This window comes from Quercus suber, unplaced genomic scaffold, assembly GCF_002906115.3.
Source record: "Quercus suber isolate HL8 unplaced genomic scaffold, Cork oak 2.0 scaffold_347, whole genome shotgun sequence".
In the NCBI taxonomy this organism is placed as follows: Eukaryota; Viridiplantae; Streptophyta; class Magnoliopsida; order Fagales; family Fagaceae; genus Quercus; species Quercus suber.
In genome coordinates this window covers 278,308-295,478 of record NW_027069799.1, presented here as the reverse complement: position 1 = coordinate 295,478, position 17,171 = coordinate 278,308, and the positions used below count along the sequence as shown (strand labels likewise).

General features: G+C 35.4%; 1 protein-coding gene across 1 annotated transcript; it reads left to right on the top strand.

The window, feature by feature from the left end:
• The first annotated feature begins 11,073 nt into the window (after positions 1-11,073).
• LOC112024957 (scopoletin glucosyltransferase-like) lies at positions 11,074-12,976 on the top strand. Its single transcript, XM_065759943.1, has 2 exons — positions 11,074-11,685; positions 11,815-12,976. The coding sequence occupies exons 1-2, from the start codon at positions 11,292-11,294 to the stop codon at positions 12,738-12,740; spliced, it is 1,320 nt and encodes a 439-aa protein (XP_065616015.1). The 5' UTR covers positions 11,074-11,291; the 3' UTR covers positions 12,741-12,976.
• Positions 12,977-17,171: the final 4,195 nt, after the last annotated feature.

Here is a 17,171-nt window from a genome sequence, read left to right as displayed (position 1 = left end):
AACCGGTGCGATGCATGGAAAAACTATTGATAACTTCCCTAATATGAAAAAAAAAAAAATTAATATCGTGGTATAATTTTTATACCAAACCAATAAAATCTATCACTTACAAAGTAATAAAATCTATCACAAGCACTGAGGTATTGTGATAACCAAGAACTTGAGATCATATTTAAAAAATATATAACTGAAATAAGTACACTCCAATACAATTAATTACACAAATATCGTTAACTCTATACTCATTCAATCATATATCTTTCATAAATTATATTAATCATACTTGATGTCCAAGATGTATCTAAATTCTAACATTGCCAGTAAACAAAGATGCTAGACCTTAATGGGATTGAAAAGGCAATATAATGCCAAATTAGACAATTGCTAAAACCATCACTTTCCACTATTGAGAGAGGTTTAGGTTTTGAGTTTGTAATGTTGGCAAACCATGAAAAACATGACAAAAACTAAGTCTCATTAGTTTAGAATGGTCTACATTGAAGCCCAAGACAAAAACTTCAAGTTCAGGATAAAAACAAATGAGTTACAAGCTGGTTGGTTCGATCGATCCAATCTAATTTTCGATTGATCGAAAATCGCGGATCAGCAAAATCAGCAAACGTAAAAAGGCCATAACTTATTCGTTTGAAGCCCAAATCGCGAGCCGTTTTTTCCAGTATTTAAAGGACATCATAAGCTAACCTAGAGAGGGTTTTTAGAGCTTTTTAGAGAGATTAGAGTGCCTCTTGTGCCTCTTTGAAGTTTTAGGTTTTGTACCCAAAAGCTCTCTTATGTTTTCTACCGGTGCTATTCCTTGAAGAATCTCAAGATCCGGTGTTGTAGAAGTTGTTGCCTTCTCTAGTCATCAAAGGTGTTGATGATCTAAACCTTCAAGGGTGGTCTTGGAGTCACAAACAGGAGAGTTTGTGTTGATAAACCTTTGAGTGGGATCTCAAAGTCACAGACGTGGGTGTTTGTGTTTTNTTGTATTGGCTAATCCTTTGATAAAACACACTTTACTTGTAATTGGGTAGATCTAGGATGTGTTTAATACTTCAAAGAACAAGGTTTCAAGTTCAAGTGTTAAAGCCATGCAAGTCTGTCCAAGAATCAAGTGAAGAAGTGCTGGATTTTAAAGCTTGACAGCTAGTATCTATCGAGGTTTAAAAAGCTGTTTCAGCCCGATGCTCGACAGCTACTCGACAGATAGGGTATCTATCGAGGTTTATGAAAATCAGTTTTTTAGATCTGATTTCACTCCAATCTATGTATAGATGTTTGGGCTTTCTTTTCTCACACCCCTAAACATATATAAAGATTGCTTTAAGGGCTATCACAGCTCATGCAACTCAATTCAAAAGTTTTTCACAAGCATATTGTGAACCGGAGACATATGTCCAAGTTCATCTTTCTATTCAAGAAGCTGCTGTGTTTGTACACCATAGGGTTTTGTAACCAAGGAGTTTCATGATCTTCATCGTGTGATGAATTGAAGAACTTTGCAGCCAACATTCTTCTCAAGTTGGTGAGTAAGCCACGTACTAGTATCTGCGCATCAAATTGGTTAGTCACATACTGGAAGCCGTGCATTGAAAGAGAGAGATTGTCACTACAGAACAAGTCCAATTGGGTATTGGGATAAGGGTTCCACTATAGGTTGGTATAAGGTACTGAGATTCCTTTACTTGTAATCGCTTGTTGTGATAATTGTGAATTATCGGGAGTGATGACCTTAAAATCACCTGGTGAGGTTTTTACTTTACATATTTTCCCCATTCGTAAACAAATCACCATGTCAATTTGTTATTCACTGCATTTTAACTTAATTGGTGATTTGTTTATGCTGCCACGTGTATTGCTTGCTAATTGAATTAATTAATTAACTTGGCTAATTAATTGGTTAATTCATCACAAGAGGTCAATACATTCTTGGCCTATCACATTCTAACTTCACATGTTTTCTACATGTAGGCCAAAAAGGACATTGCTTAGCTATGTTAATAGTGCACATAAAGAAACTAACCATGAAAAAAAGCAACTTATTAAATACAAGGAGGAGCAGTTCAATAATTATTGAAGATAGCAAGGTCAACAAGAAAAATTAAATGAAAGCATCAGATGATGAAAATGTCGAGAGCCTTTGCACCATAAGATGCAGAAGAGAGTGATGATACTTGATCACGTATATCAAACTAAGTGCAGTAGACAATGCAAAGCAATGTTGCCACCAAAGGAAACCTAAGGAATTTCACAATTGTTGGACAAGCAACTTAGCAGAAGACAATAATGTAGATGTCTGGATTTTGATGTTTTCCTACAATATGAAATTTATCCAAGCTCAACAAGTACATATACTCTAGTACATTAAGCAAAAACTGATAGTCTTGCAATCAAATCTGGGTGTAGAAACATTCTAATTTGATTTCAGTACAAAGACTACTAATCGTTAACCCGTGCGATGCATGGGAAAGCTATTGATAACTTCCCCAATATGGAAAAAAAAAATCAAGATCATAGTATATATTATATACCAAACCAATAAAATCTATCACTTACAAAGTAATAAAATCTATCACATACAATGAGATATTGCGATAACTAAGAGCTTGAGATCATATTTAGAAAATATATAACTAAGATAAGTACACTCCAATACAATTAATTATGCAAATATAGTAAATTCCATACTCATTCAATCAAATATCTTTCATAAATTACATTAATCATTCTTGATATCCAAGATGTATCTAGATTCTAACATTGCTAGTAAACATAGATGCTAGACCTCAATGGGATTGAAAAGGAAACATAATGCCAATTTAGACAATTGCTAAAACCATCACTTTCCACTATTGAGAGAGAGAGAGAGAGAGAGAGAGAGAGAGAGAGAGGCGGCGGCTATTGTGTTGCATCTCTTAAGAAGAATTACTCTCTACATTTCTTTTGATGTAAGCGACCCATAACAAAATAGATGTACCACGTTCAGAGCATGCACATTTGGGAGATTAAAAGTAAAGGAAAATGAACCCATCTAAAGTTTTTTGCTCTTCCCCTTGATGTTGAATTTTCCAGCATTATCCAGAATCAAATTTATGTACTCCTCAAAACCTTGTAAGGCATAAAAATTAACATTAGAATAAATTTACATGTATTCACTTAAAATTGTGAAAGATGCTAAAAATTTAGATTGATATCAACCTTTTAACCAAAATTCAACATTTTAATGATGTACATCAATCGGCAATTTTGCCATTGTTAGTTGCAACATATATCTTTTTATTTGTGACAAATATGGTGTAATTTTGGCCATCAAATTTTACTCAAAAGCCAAGATTAGACAAACAAAAAAATTACATGTTCACAAAGAAATCAAATTTCTCAAGATGTAAATTTGACAATATCACCACTAAACTTGCATAATATACATAACATATAGCAAAAATACTCATCATAGATGTGATTAAAAACTCAAACAGTAAATTACGACCCTTTGCATAATATATATATTTTTAAAAAGACTATCCTTAAGATTTTATCTTCAAAACATTATAACAAGGAATGTTGCAAGAATTTGGAATGATTTACCTATATATAGCTTAACCATACTTGCTACTCCATATAATTCAAATCAAGAAATTTGATTTCCCCCCCCCCCCTCCCTCCCATCACTCAAACAGATTATCAATTAAAATTTTAAGAATAGCATTACACGCAAAACCTAGAAAAGCCCAACATTGAAAAGGATGAAATCAATAATTAAAGTCTGTAAAAAACATTACCACTATCATGCAATATCCAATTCAACCACTTTTAATAAGCACTATGAAAAGCAAATATATAACAAAATACCTAATCTACAAAAATCTGTAAAACAAATCAAACACAAAGTCAATAATTTATCTAAATTTTTTAATCTAGCCAAAGAATTAGACAAAGACGTAACACATCCTCAGAAGCATAGACAATTGAGAGAGAATCATCACTTCAGAATTAAATTTAATCCTAAACAATGAAAAGAACATGAGACCTAAGATTAAGATTTAAAACCCATTTTCTTTTTCCCTTAGTCCCAATATCAACAAATTTATATTAATCATTAAACCATAACTAATGCAAAGTTAATCAAAATTAAATAACATGATAAAATATTTTAACATAAAAAACAAAAGGAAGATATCATACCTGAAGGTCAGATGTCATTTCCAGCTTTTCAAAGGCTTCATACTCCTCCATCTCCACCTCTACCTCTACCTCTACTTTTTCCACCAGTTCTACACCTAAAACACCAAAATAACCAAACCTCCTAAAATGAAGTCATTTAATGAATCTTTTTAAAATTAAGTCATTAAAATTACAGCAAATAACTAACAACAAGATCCTCTAGAAAACCAATTCTAAATAGTTCAAGGCTTCCAAAATTTGAGACTTTCAAGTTTCTTCTAGATTAGATAACTATAAGTTAGGCTAATATACTCTTTTGGTAGTATTGCCTGGTAGATTTATTGTTCAAACATTACAATGGTTCCAAATCAAGCCTTCAATATTCTATCATCAAAGTGGAATTTGGCTAGTAGCTTCGAAAAGAATTTGATTTGCAAAGGAGGCCACCTACCATTATTCGGGTCTCTTTCAAAGACAGAAATCAGTCGAGAGCATTTATGAATATAATAAGTCTAGAGGATAATTCAATGTTATAACAATAGGGAAGTGGCAGCATAAATAACATCCAAATGCATCTTATTGGGAGTAACAATTAGCATAGTTGCTCCTTTTGGAATCTGGATCAAACATATCTTTGTAGCTCTCCAAACCATTTTAAATCATAATCATATCATTGAAAAAATTATAACACTATAAGAAGAAACTCAAGTTGTTATACTTACACACCCAATGGTATTGGTCCACTCATTGAAATAGGATCCAAATACCATAGATAGATAAAAAAAAAACAAATATAGCTCAATATCAATGTGATAACAAATTTGTGAAAAATAAAAATTATGCATAAAAAAAGAAAAGAAAAAAAAAATCACCAAATTACCAAACAAAGCAAGATGCTTATCCTATAAAAAAAGAAAAAAAAAAAAAAAAAAGAGAAGCAAGATACTTATCCACAAATCTATTGGATTGAATAATCTACAGAAAAGATAAGCAATGAAAATCAAATAGAATACCATAAGGCATAGACATATTTTATTAGAAAGAACATAAAGAAAATGTTTATTAGAAGAAAAAAAAAAAAATAATATAACAGCAAAGCTATAGTTCATTGCTTTGTTAAATCTCTACCTAAAAAAATAAACAAAACAATAAAGTAATCCACAATTGCAAATTAACAAATCAAAACTCACTCTTTTTTGGATAGGTAATTAAAATTTATTGCATAAAAAAGGATATCATGTTCACAACAGTGCACACTCTGAACATTAACAAAGCAAAACTCATAGTTCGCCAACGTATCTAAAAAACCCTTCACAACTGACTATGCTTCAATTTACTTTTGCTTCATTGTTTTTTTCCTCAACACCCAAACAGATGCTCAATTAAAATTTTAAGAATATAATCCAACATGCCAAACCTAGCCTTTACAATGGAACTTTAAACAACTGAAAACTCAATGTGTGGCTTTTTGAAAGGCACACACTTATAAATAGCTGTTACTTATCTAACTCTCTCATGAGAACCTCTATTTTTAATAAGATCATCAAGTGACATATCCAATACTGTAGCCATAAAGTCAGTAGCCAAACTAATAGTCTTCGAGAGAGAAAATGGAACTTGTAAAAGGAAAGAAATGAGAATAATTATTAACAATGTTACTGTAAAAAATTAGGCACCTAAGGATTGAAATGTAATGTGCGTGTATATTGCCAAGACACAAAGAAAACGAAGCAACAACACAAATCACTTCACTACCATTTCATTATACATATCCAATATTCATCATTTGCACACCATGAATATTGAAGTTTCAAGGAATCATCACAGTAATAGATAAGCCTGAACTGGATAGACCAATTTCATTACTGATTCATGTAACTGTTAAAGTCTATTTATTAACCATGGTGGATCATACATCCCATTCACCTCAAGATTTTAATGAGATCCCACCCATCTATGGTAGGTTATTCTGGATTCTTAGTGAGTCCATCCCTCACTCCAAAGTCAAACTATCTCTACAAAACCTAATGAATATATCAAAAATTCTAAACCAAAACATTCCCATAAAACCACAATACATAGTTTAGTTGCAAACAGAATGTAATAAACCATTTAAAAACAAAAACCAATACAGAATTTTCTCAATTGAGTCTAATTTTACAAATTTTGAAAACCAAAACGACATAAAAGCATTTAAGATCCATTTAACAGACAAAAAATCAATTGAAAGATCTAAACTTATATGTATGTATATTATAACTCAAACCCAAAGAGACAACAAAAACAGGGGTAGGTATATAAAGAGAGAATCAGATCAAACACGTATTTCTATTTTTGCTTACTTTGAGATTGAATTCCAAGATTGAAACTTAAAATCTAGAATTCCAACAACAAAAACACACAAAAACCTCTTTATCTAATAGATTAGAAAAATAGAAAATCAAAATTTTGTTATATAAAAATAGAATTTTTGTTTTTTATAGAGCAAGGTTTTGATCACTTACCGTTGCTAGGAAGAGATGTCTTAGATGGGAGTGGTGACCAAGGAGAAGGATTTGCGTCTAGGGTTTTCAGTTTTGGGGTTTTCCTGCGTGTTCTCTTGCAGACTCCAATCGTGTTTCCAAGCTGAGTTTGTGTGTGTGTCTAACGCATTTTTTTTTTTTTTTGGTTTTTTTTAAAGATAAGCATTCGATCAGATGGAGTGGAGACAAAGAAGAAGAATTGGGTCTAGGGTTTTCAGTTTTGGGGTTTCTGCATATTCTCTTGCAGACTCCAATCGTGTTTCCAAAGTTGATTTTGTGTTTGTGTCTAACGCCTTTTATTTTTTATTTTTTATTTTATATTGTACCTCAAGTGCATTAGAAATTCATAAAAGCATTGAATTGTGGCAATTTATCATCTTAGAATCTTTCCATCTTGCACTGACATAGTTCTTGTCATTTGTTGCTGTTTTGTGTTTGTAGTATATAGCAGAGAATGTATTCCCTTAATTAAGTAAACCATTTAGCTAATAATAAGGAGAATGGCATTTTGGGTAGGTTGGGTTTCATGGTGATCAAAATGCACTATTAAGGAGAAGTTGTGTTTGTTTGAAGCTTGGAAGCTATTTCTTAGTTGTATTTGATGGTTGTTTTATAAAGGTTGTTCCTTAGTTATTTTCACGTTTCATTGTATTATAATAGATGAAAGGAAATAGTTCAATTGATGAAGATAGCCTTTGACACCACAAACTTGAGAAACTATTTATTGACATAATGCTGAAAGAGATTAATAAGGGAAATATGGCAAATGGGCAATTCAGTTTCGATACTTGGAAGAAAATGTTAGCTGCATTGAATGAATTAGGTAAATAGAGTTTTACAATGACTCAATTCAAAGGGAAGTTTAATAGGATGCATTACTACACCGTGAGTTTCACACTCATAAATGAAACGGGTTATGGTTGGGATGCTGAAACAAAGGTGTTGATGATCTAAACCTTCAAGGGTGGTCTTGGAGTCACAAACAGGAGAGTTTGTGTTGATAAACCTTTGAGTGGGATCTCAAAGTCACAGACGTGGGTGTTTGTGTTTTGCAAAGAATTTAAGAAAGAAGTAGTCCGTGGATTCGGAGCTTGCGCGTGGTCGTGTCAGGAAGTTCTACTGGTGGGTAGCATTAGGAAGTCGAGCGGGGAGCTTGTAGTCCTTTTGTACGAACTTCAATTCTTTCATAGTGAATTCAGGTTAGCCTTGAGGATCGGTGGGTCAAATCCTCCCCAGGTTTTTACCGAGTGGTTTCCTGGGTGATCATATCTTGTGTTATTTATTTTCCGCTGCATTATATTCTTGATATGATTGTTTGGATTGTTTTAACCTAGAATTGCTTAATTTGACTAAGTAACAACTTGGCTAATTAATCTAGGCTACGCAATCTGGTTGTTTTAGGGGTCTAAATTTCCATCAAGTCCAATTAGAAGTTGTAATATTAATACTATAAGTTGGAGATATGTGTCCACTTACCTACTCTTTTTTTAAGTTTCAACTTTTATAGCTTGTTTGGATGGATGAGGAGTAGAGTAGAGGGAGGGAGAGTAAGTTAAATTACATTGTTTGGATGTTTTTTTAAGGGAGGAGGGGGAGGGATTTGGAAGGATTCTAACTATTTCTAACCCCTCATTTTTAATTTCCCCAAATTAGAGAGATTTGGAGGGAGAGTAGAGCATATAAATGCTTGACCGAGTGAATTACCAAATTTACTCTACCATATTAACAAAATTACAAACTATAAAAAGACTAATTATTCCCATCCCTTATTTAATTTTAAAAACATCCAAACAAGGTGGAGGATAACTATTTCCATCTACTCTCCTCTCCACTACTCTCCTCCTCTTAACTCTCCTCTCCACTACTCTCCTCCCCTTAACTCTCCTCTACTTCCAAACTTCCATATATAATTAGAGTCTTTGCATGGAATTAGGCAAATTTTAGCTAAATTAACTTAAAAAGTCACATTTTCATTTGCAGACTAGTCCATTTTCTTCTTTTCCCAACACCAAACTTTTTTACATTACAAATTGATTTGGTATCAATCACACAAAGGTAAGTTACAAATTTATTTATTAGATGTTGGTGTAACACTAATTGTATTCATTATTACCTCTGTTTTGTGCGGTGAAAACACCATCGATTTCATGTTATTCTAGATGATGGTTGTGTCGTGCTAGTTAAACTCAAATCAAATCAGCCTAATAAAAACTTTCAAATTGAACGGTATATATTTGGGTTAGATTACGTTCTTAATACAATTCCTACAAGAAGAAATCCATGCAAGTAATAATACTCTTTACTCTAATGACTTTTCGATCCCATTGGGTTTCATCATGAAACCACACGCATAAGCGTGACAAGTATTACTCCAGTCCCGGCCAGTTGCATCCAGTCAATTATGATCAACAAGTTGGAGATAAACAAGAGTTTATGTGGACAGTGTTGGGTGCAAGTTTTTAATTATGTGGGTAGGAGGAGAATTTAGTGTTTTGCTTTAAGTAGAGAGGTTATGTGAATGCAAGATATGAGTTAGAATTCTAGGAAATATTTGTATTAAAAAGGAGAACAGAGCAACTATTTCATTGTAATTTTATTCAGTGTTCTCTTTATTTTTTATTTTTACATAACTTTACATCTATTTTATAGATGTATTAAGTCGGCTAGAGTACTGCACACAACTTACTTCCAGAGTTTGATGGAAATTATTCTTTGAATGACACCTAGCGTGAGAGGTGTCTATATGCTTGTTTCTTCAATTTCATTTTGCTGCCCTTATGGCATGTTTGGATGTTTAAAAAAGGAGGGGGAGTAGAGTAGAGGGAGGGAGAGTAATGCAATTACCTTGTTTGGAAGTTTTTTAAAAAATGAGGGGGAGGGGTTTGGACTCCCTCTAACCTCCCAATTTTAATTCCCCCAAATTGGAGAGATTTGGAGGGGGAGTAGAGTATATAAACTATTGACCAAGTAAATTACCTAATTTACCCTTATTATATTAACAAAATTACACAAGAGGAAGGACTAATTACTCCCTTCCCCCTTACTAATTTTAAAAACATCCAAATAAGGTGGAGGTGAATCATTCTCCCCTACTCTCCTCCCCACTACTCCCCTTCCCTCTACTCCCCTCTACTCTCCTCCCTCTCTAAACTTCCAAACAAGCCATTAATTCTTCACTTGGCTAGATTGTTGACACCCAGTTGACACTTAGGGACCCACTTGTCAATGATAAATTACATTTTAACATATAGGAATATAGGAGTGTGCAACAAGAAGTTGGCATCGAGAAATGAAAATCATTGCGTTGCCAGTACCACAAGGAAGAATCCCAAGTTTTCTTTATCAAAACCTTGTGGGCAAATATACATCATATTCATGTCAAACAAATTTCTCATATCAGTAGTGGCTTAGGATTTTTTTTTTTTTTTTTTAATGGCGGTTATTGAAAAATTTAAATTATATAAAATTTAATAAATAGATAAATTGAATATATTTTTTTTTTTTTTTTTTAATGGCGGTTATTGAAAAATTTAAATTATATAAAATTTAATAAATAGATAAATTGAATATATTAATGCCACAAAGAAATCGCGAAAATACATGAAGTAATACAATTTTTTTCTACTAATAAAGAGAAAAATAAAAAATAGATTGATAAGAGATAAATTGAAAATTGAGAATGCTAAAATAAGAGTAATAAAGTAAGAGAATTGAAATAATAATAGAGAAGAGAAAGAAAAACGGATGATATTTGCTAAAACTGTGAGTTGAGTTACTAAGGAGAGCAAAATTATTGGGATTGCAAAGCTAAAAAGAGCATAATTGCTAGCACTGTCAAGGAGAACTTATGACTATAATATTTTTCTTGAGCAATTTTTTCAAGGAAAAATGAAATTAGAGATTATTTTTAAATAATATGTTGAAAGAGTTACAAATTTAAATGATTATTTTTTTTTCTTTTTGAATAGGTTTTTTGTTGAATAATTTATTTACTCTATGTTGTTTGGTCTAGTCTTGTTTTTATTTGAGTTATTTTTGTTGTTATTTGGGCTATATTTTTTGTTGTCATTAAAGGGTTGTTTTTTTTTATTGGTTTAAGGGGTTAAAGATTATATTGGTTTAAGGGGTGAAATTATTGTAAAAATATTATGATGTAGCATTACTATTATTTTTATTGAACCAAAATTCATGTAAATCTCAAGTCAGAGTGATCAATACTTTTATTAGAATGGTCAAAATATATATGGCAAGACTTAGATGCTGTTTCTTAGGTTTCTATCTTTAAATTTTACCATGTGGCTTTTTTACATGATATAGAAAAGTGTAATTTTTAGTTAGGCCGCACCTAACATTGCAACGAAGAATCTAGAGTTGCCTTTCTCAAAACCTTGCAGCTCCTATGCACCATGTTCATGTCTAACAAATTTCTCGCACCTAAATTTCTCTTACCTAACACTGAAAGGAAGAATCCAAAGTTTTCTTTCTCAAAACCTTGTGGGCTACTATAAACCATGTTCGTGTCTAACAAATTTCTCATACCTTACATTTATTAAGTGAAAAATATAGCCTAGCCTAATAATATCTCTATTTCCGCCTATTCCTGGTGTCATGGGTAGCGAAAGTCATCAACCAATTCACGTATTCTTCTTCCCTTTGATGGGCCATGGCCACCTGATACCAACTATAGACATGGCCAAGCTATTCGCAGCCAGAGGTGTGAAGGCAACGATTGTGACTACTCCACGCAACATGCCTTTAATCTACAAAACTTGCGGCATCAACATTGATATCCAAATCATCAAGTTCCCGGCTGTAGAGGCTGGCTTGCCGGAAGGATGTGAAAATATTGAGTCACTGACTTCCCTAGAAATGGTTCAAAATTTTATCAAAGCCACCAAGATGCTCCAACAACCACTCCAGCAATTACTCCAAGATCACCAACCTAGTTGCCTTATTGCCGATGATTTCTTTCCATGGGCAAATGATGTTGCAGCTAAGTTTGGTATTCCTAGGCTTGTTTTCAACGGGACCAGTTTTTTCTCTTTGACTATATGCCATGCTATGAGACTATATGAACCTCACAAGAAAGTTTCTTCTGATTCTGAAGTTTTTGTCATTCCCAATTTTCCAGGGGAGATAAAGTTGACAAGGAAACAACTGCCAAACTTCACTCAGCAAGAAGTTGAAACGGACATTACCAAGTTATTGAAAGAAATTACGGAAGCAGAGTTAAGTAGCTATGGGGTTGTTGTCAACAGCTTCTATGAGCTTGAGTCGGATTATGCGGATTTCTATAGGAAGGTTTTGGGAAGAAAAGCATGGCATATAGGTCCAGTCTCACTCCGTAACAAGGGTGCTGAAGATAAAGCCCCGAGGGGAAAGGAGTCCTCTATTGATGAACATGATTGTTTGAAGTGGCTTGGTACAAAGAAACCCAATTCCGTCGTTTACATTTGTTTTGGGAGTATAGCAAACTTTAGTGATTCAGAAAATTGCTTTAGTGAGTCTCTGCTCATGGAGATCGCAATGGGTCTTGAGGCTTCTGAACAACATTTCATTTGGGTTGTGAAGAATGGCGAAAATGAAAAAGAAGAAGAAGATTGGTTACCTAAAGGATTTGAGAAAAGAATGGAAGGTAAGGGACTAATTCTAAGGGGTTGGGCACCCCAAGTGTTGATTCTCGACCACGAAGCAGTAGGAGGATTTGTGACTCATTGTGGGTGGAACTCGATCTTGGAAGGAGTGAGTGCAGGGGTGCCCATGGTCACATGGCCTATGAGGGCTGATCAGTTTTACAATGCGAAGTTAGTGACTCAGGTACTGAAAATCGGGGTTGATGTTGCTTCTCAACAATGGAAAAGAATGGAGGGAGATACTATTAAAAGGGAAGCAATTGATAAGGCAGTGAGGCAAATTATGGTGGGTGAAGAAGCAGAGGAAATGAGAAGTAGAGCCAAGAAACTTGGGGAGATGGCAAAGAGGGCCGTTGAAGATGGGGGATCTTCTTCCTCTGATTTGAATGCGTTAATTGAAGAATTAAGGTCTCATTGCCCTTGACCTTTGACAGAAGAAATTGCCAATATTGTTATTTCGTCATTAAAAAATAAATGGGGATTTACCCTTGTTGGTTAGTGTGTGTGAGTTTTACCCACTTAATTATTCTTGAATAATTGTAGGTTATGGTCCAAGAAATTGGGATCAATAGTCCAACTAGAAGTTATAATACTATAAGTTGGAGATATGTGTCCACTTACCGACTCTTTATTTATTTATTTTTTATGTTTTAACTTTTAGATTATTTGCATGATTATTAGGCATATTTTAGCTAAATTTAACTTTGAAAAGTCAAATTTTCCATTTGCAAACTTGTCCATTTTTTACTTTTACCATCACTAGACTTTTTTTTTTTTTTTTTTCTACTACGTTAAAAAAAAAAATATTTATCTACTCAGTTTCTACAACTATATAAAAAGAGCCAATAATTCAATTTACAGTAACATTGTTTTAGCCAATTTGGTGAGGCAAAACTCATTGTTTTGCTTGAGCGCACCCCCCCCCCCCCCCCCCCTTTTTTTTTTCCACAGTATGCCGGTTTTGTTTGTGCTCTTTTTGTTTTTAAATATTTATATGTTTAGACACAATATTGTTATATTGAGGCAACAAATTCTTATAATATTTTCATAAATTTTTTGAAGTGCTAATTTTTTAGGGGTCAAAATAAAATAATAAAATAGGAGACTAAGATCAACCACAACTGAAAATAAATGCACTGAAAATGTTATAACATCTTGTTGTTGTCAAAATATTTTCATAATTGCCGAGATCTCTATTCATTCCTTATAGATCAAAATAAAATAAAATAAAAAGAAATGCTAAGTCCACAACATCTTCACAATAATTTCACAACAAATGTCGTGTGGCAAGTTATTTTTGATGGATAAAAAATTGATATTAGTAGTGGGCCCAATTTAAACCAATAATAACTTGTCATCTAGAATTTGCTGTGAAAATTTTAATCAAGCATTTCTGTAAAATAAAATATTAAAATATCATATTGGAACTTGAAAATAAAGATATTGTGAAAATGATGTGATATTTTTAGTTTAGTAAATTTGGATGAGCCAAAATTCACTGTTTCATACTTTCACGTACAATTTTCTTGTGTTGACTTTTTGTTTGTTTTTTTTTATGCACAATTTTAAAGTGGTGGTTCTAGTTTAAAACCAGTAACATTTTGTCACCTAAGATTTGTTGTGAAAATGTCATGGACATCAAAAGTAAAATTGTGGGTGCCCGAGGACCGAGGATGAAGTTGAAGGGTCGTGAAATTGGCTCGAGGACCGATGAGGAAGTTGAAGGGTCACAGTAATGACGCGAAGGTGCTGTAAGCCATGGGCCCAAGGGAAGAAGCCGCCCGAGGAGGGGAAGAAACAAATCATTGTACTCTGAGGCATTTTGAGGGAAAGTTAGGTTCAAAAGAGAGTGGAAGACAGTGGGTAGTAGGGAAGCTTTAGGCCTGGTGTAGCCTGTTGCATCCGCATTAATTGGAAGACAACAGCTTTATTAGCCGCATTAATGAGGAAATGACCTAAACAGTGTAGGCCATAACTAAGCAGATTCTTGCCACCACCTTCTTTAGATGTGAAAGGTAACAAGTGTCGGAAAAGGAGGAGGGTAAGGTAGAAATGGATGGTGAAGATGTGATGGAAGAGAGCTATATAATGAAAGGAAAAAGCATTGGAAAGGGATCGAATAGAAGAGAGAGAAAAAGAAATAGAAAGGAGTGCATTGGAGAAGATAAGGGAACAATATCATTTTCAACGTGAATCGTGCCTCTTCAGGAGCCTTTGTTTAAAGCTTGATGCTAATTTATTTTTGAATACAAATTTGATTCTTCCCTATAATTGTCCTCAGGCAGAGCTCATTGTTGTTGTTCTTTCCCATCTCTTACAAATTTTATTGATTTGGGCCAAGTTTGAAGGATACGACCCATTACTCTAAGTGGGCTTGGGCTACAAACTTTTTTGGTCCTTACAATTGGTATCGTCTGTGGGAACAACAAGTGTTTGAAGATTTGTGTTGAATACTGATGGCTAACGTAGGCCAGGGTGGGGAGGAGTCAGTTGGTTCCCAAAGGGAAGACCAGTTTGTTAACATGGAACGTAGGCGAGACAAGCAACACACCCCAAGTGTTTTGTGGTGGAATCTCATCACACTAAACGTACTGATTGGAGTCGTTCCAAGTCCAGGAGCCACGTTTCACATGATTAGGAGACATCGAAGCTGCGAAGGGAAGTTGATTGTCTACGCAGGATGTTGAGGCACAGAAAGCATGATAGGAGGAGCCCATCTTCCCCATCAAATGAAGGCTCAGGGGGAAGTCGTGATTGCTAGTACCGACGTGGATCAAGAACTCTACCTAGTGAGTCTTACTCAACTTCTACACAACGGGACAAGTCAGAAAGGGGCCATAAAAAATGCAGAAAGGGACCTTCTCATCACACCATGGGAGATGACATTATGAGTAAGGCCCTACGACAAATTTCTAAGTCCCCTTTTGTGAGAAGGATTAATAAGGCCAGGCTTCCCCATCGTTTTTCCTAGCCAACGTTCACCATATATAATGGAAGGACTGACCTCGTGGAGCATGTCAGCCACTTCAATCAGAAGATGGCCGTCCATGCCAGCAATGAGGTCCTTATGTGCAAAGTGTTCCCTTCCAGCCTCGGGCTTGTTGCCATGCACTAGTGGATTCTTTGCTGTCTATGGCCATGAGGGAGGGGGAGACCCTCAAGACCTACTCGGACTGGTATTGAGAAATGTACAATGAAGTGGACAGAGATTTTGAGGATGTGGTAATAAGGACCTTCAAGGTTGGCCTTCCGACCGAGCATGACCTGAGAAAGTTGTTTACAAAGAAGTCTGCCTTAAACATGCACCAGCTTATGGATCGAATAGACAGTACAAAAGGCTACAAGAAGATCAAATGCAGGGAAAAGGCAAAGCTAAAATGATCCCGGAGAAGAAGGAGCCTCGGGAAGGAGGATATCATAATGATAGGCCCTGAAGAGATTTCCCCAGTCATGCAACACCCACGGGGGTTCAACTGGTCAACTCATTGTTTAAGGAATCAGTGTATCAAATACTAGAAAAGATAAAAAAAGAGCTATTTTTCAAGTGGCCCAACAGGATGGGTGGGGATCTGTCCAGAGAAACCTAAGCCTCTACTACCACTACCATCAGGACATGGGACACACCATGAAGGATTGTAGGACCTTACGCAATCACCTCAATCAATTAGCGAGGGTTAGGAAACTCAATTATTTTTTGCATCAGCCTATGGTGCAGATCGGACACTTGGGAAGCGGAACGCCTGGAAATGGCATTCCTTAGCCAGCGTTGGGTACTATTAATGTGATCATGGCTAGACCAAGGAGCAATATTGGGGTAAGTTCCAGAGTCATGTTCGTATTGGGGGGCTCTAGCCTAGAAGCTAGAGATCAGACTCCCAAAAAAGCAAGGGTGATTGTCAACCCTACCTTGGGTTTTTCAAAAGAGGACAAGCAGGGAACCCTCCAACCACATGATGACACCCTAGTTGTTATGGTTAGGATTGGGGTTTACGATGTGAAGAGAGTACTGGTTAACTAGGGAAGTGGAGCAGAAATCATGTACCCAGACTTGTACCGGGGGCTGAATTTAAGGCCTGAGGACCTGGGCAAGTACGATTCCCCGCTGATGGGTTTTGATGGCAAGATGGTGGTCCCCCGAGGAATGATAAGACTGCCTATATAGGTTGGTGATGTGGAGGTCCAAGTTGATTTTATAGTAGTAGATGCGTTCTTTCCATACACAGCCATCCTAGCTAAACCCTATCTTCATGCCGTGGGTACAGTGCCCTTAACATTGCACTTAAAGGTCAAGTACCTTATTCAGGGGAGAGTAGGAATATTATTGGGTGATTAGGCCATAGCGCAGCATTCTTTAGACCCTGCCGCGATGACTAAGGATCCAATCCCATAGTAGCTAAAGGGGTCTACAGGGGGTAGTAGACCAAGACGTTGGAAGAGTCATCTAAGGAGTTAGAAAAAGTGATAATAGGGCTGGAAAGGGAGCGGTATTTCTAAGTAGGCTCATGGTTGCCGCCTATGGAAAAGGCTGAGTTGGTGAAGTTCCTAAAGGAGAATATTGACGTGTTTGCATAGGATGCGTATGATGTTTTAGGAATTGATCCCAGGTTGGCTTGTCACCACTTAAACGTGAATCCCGAGGCAGTACCACGAAAGCAGCCTCCTCGGCGGTCATCTAAAGACCACGTCGAGGCAGTTAAGACGGAGGTGAATAAGTTGAAGCAGGTTGGAGCCATTAAGGAAATCTTCTATCCTAAGTGGCTGGCTAACACGGTAGTGGTTAAAAAGAAGAATGGGAAGTGGTAAGTGTGTGTGGATTTTTTGAACTTGAATAAAGCCTGCCCAAAAGACCCCTTCT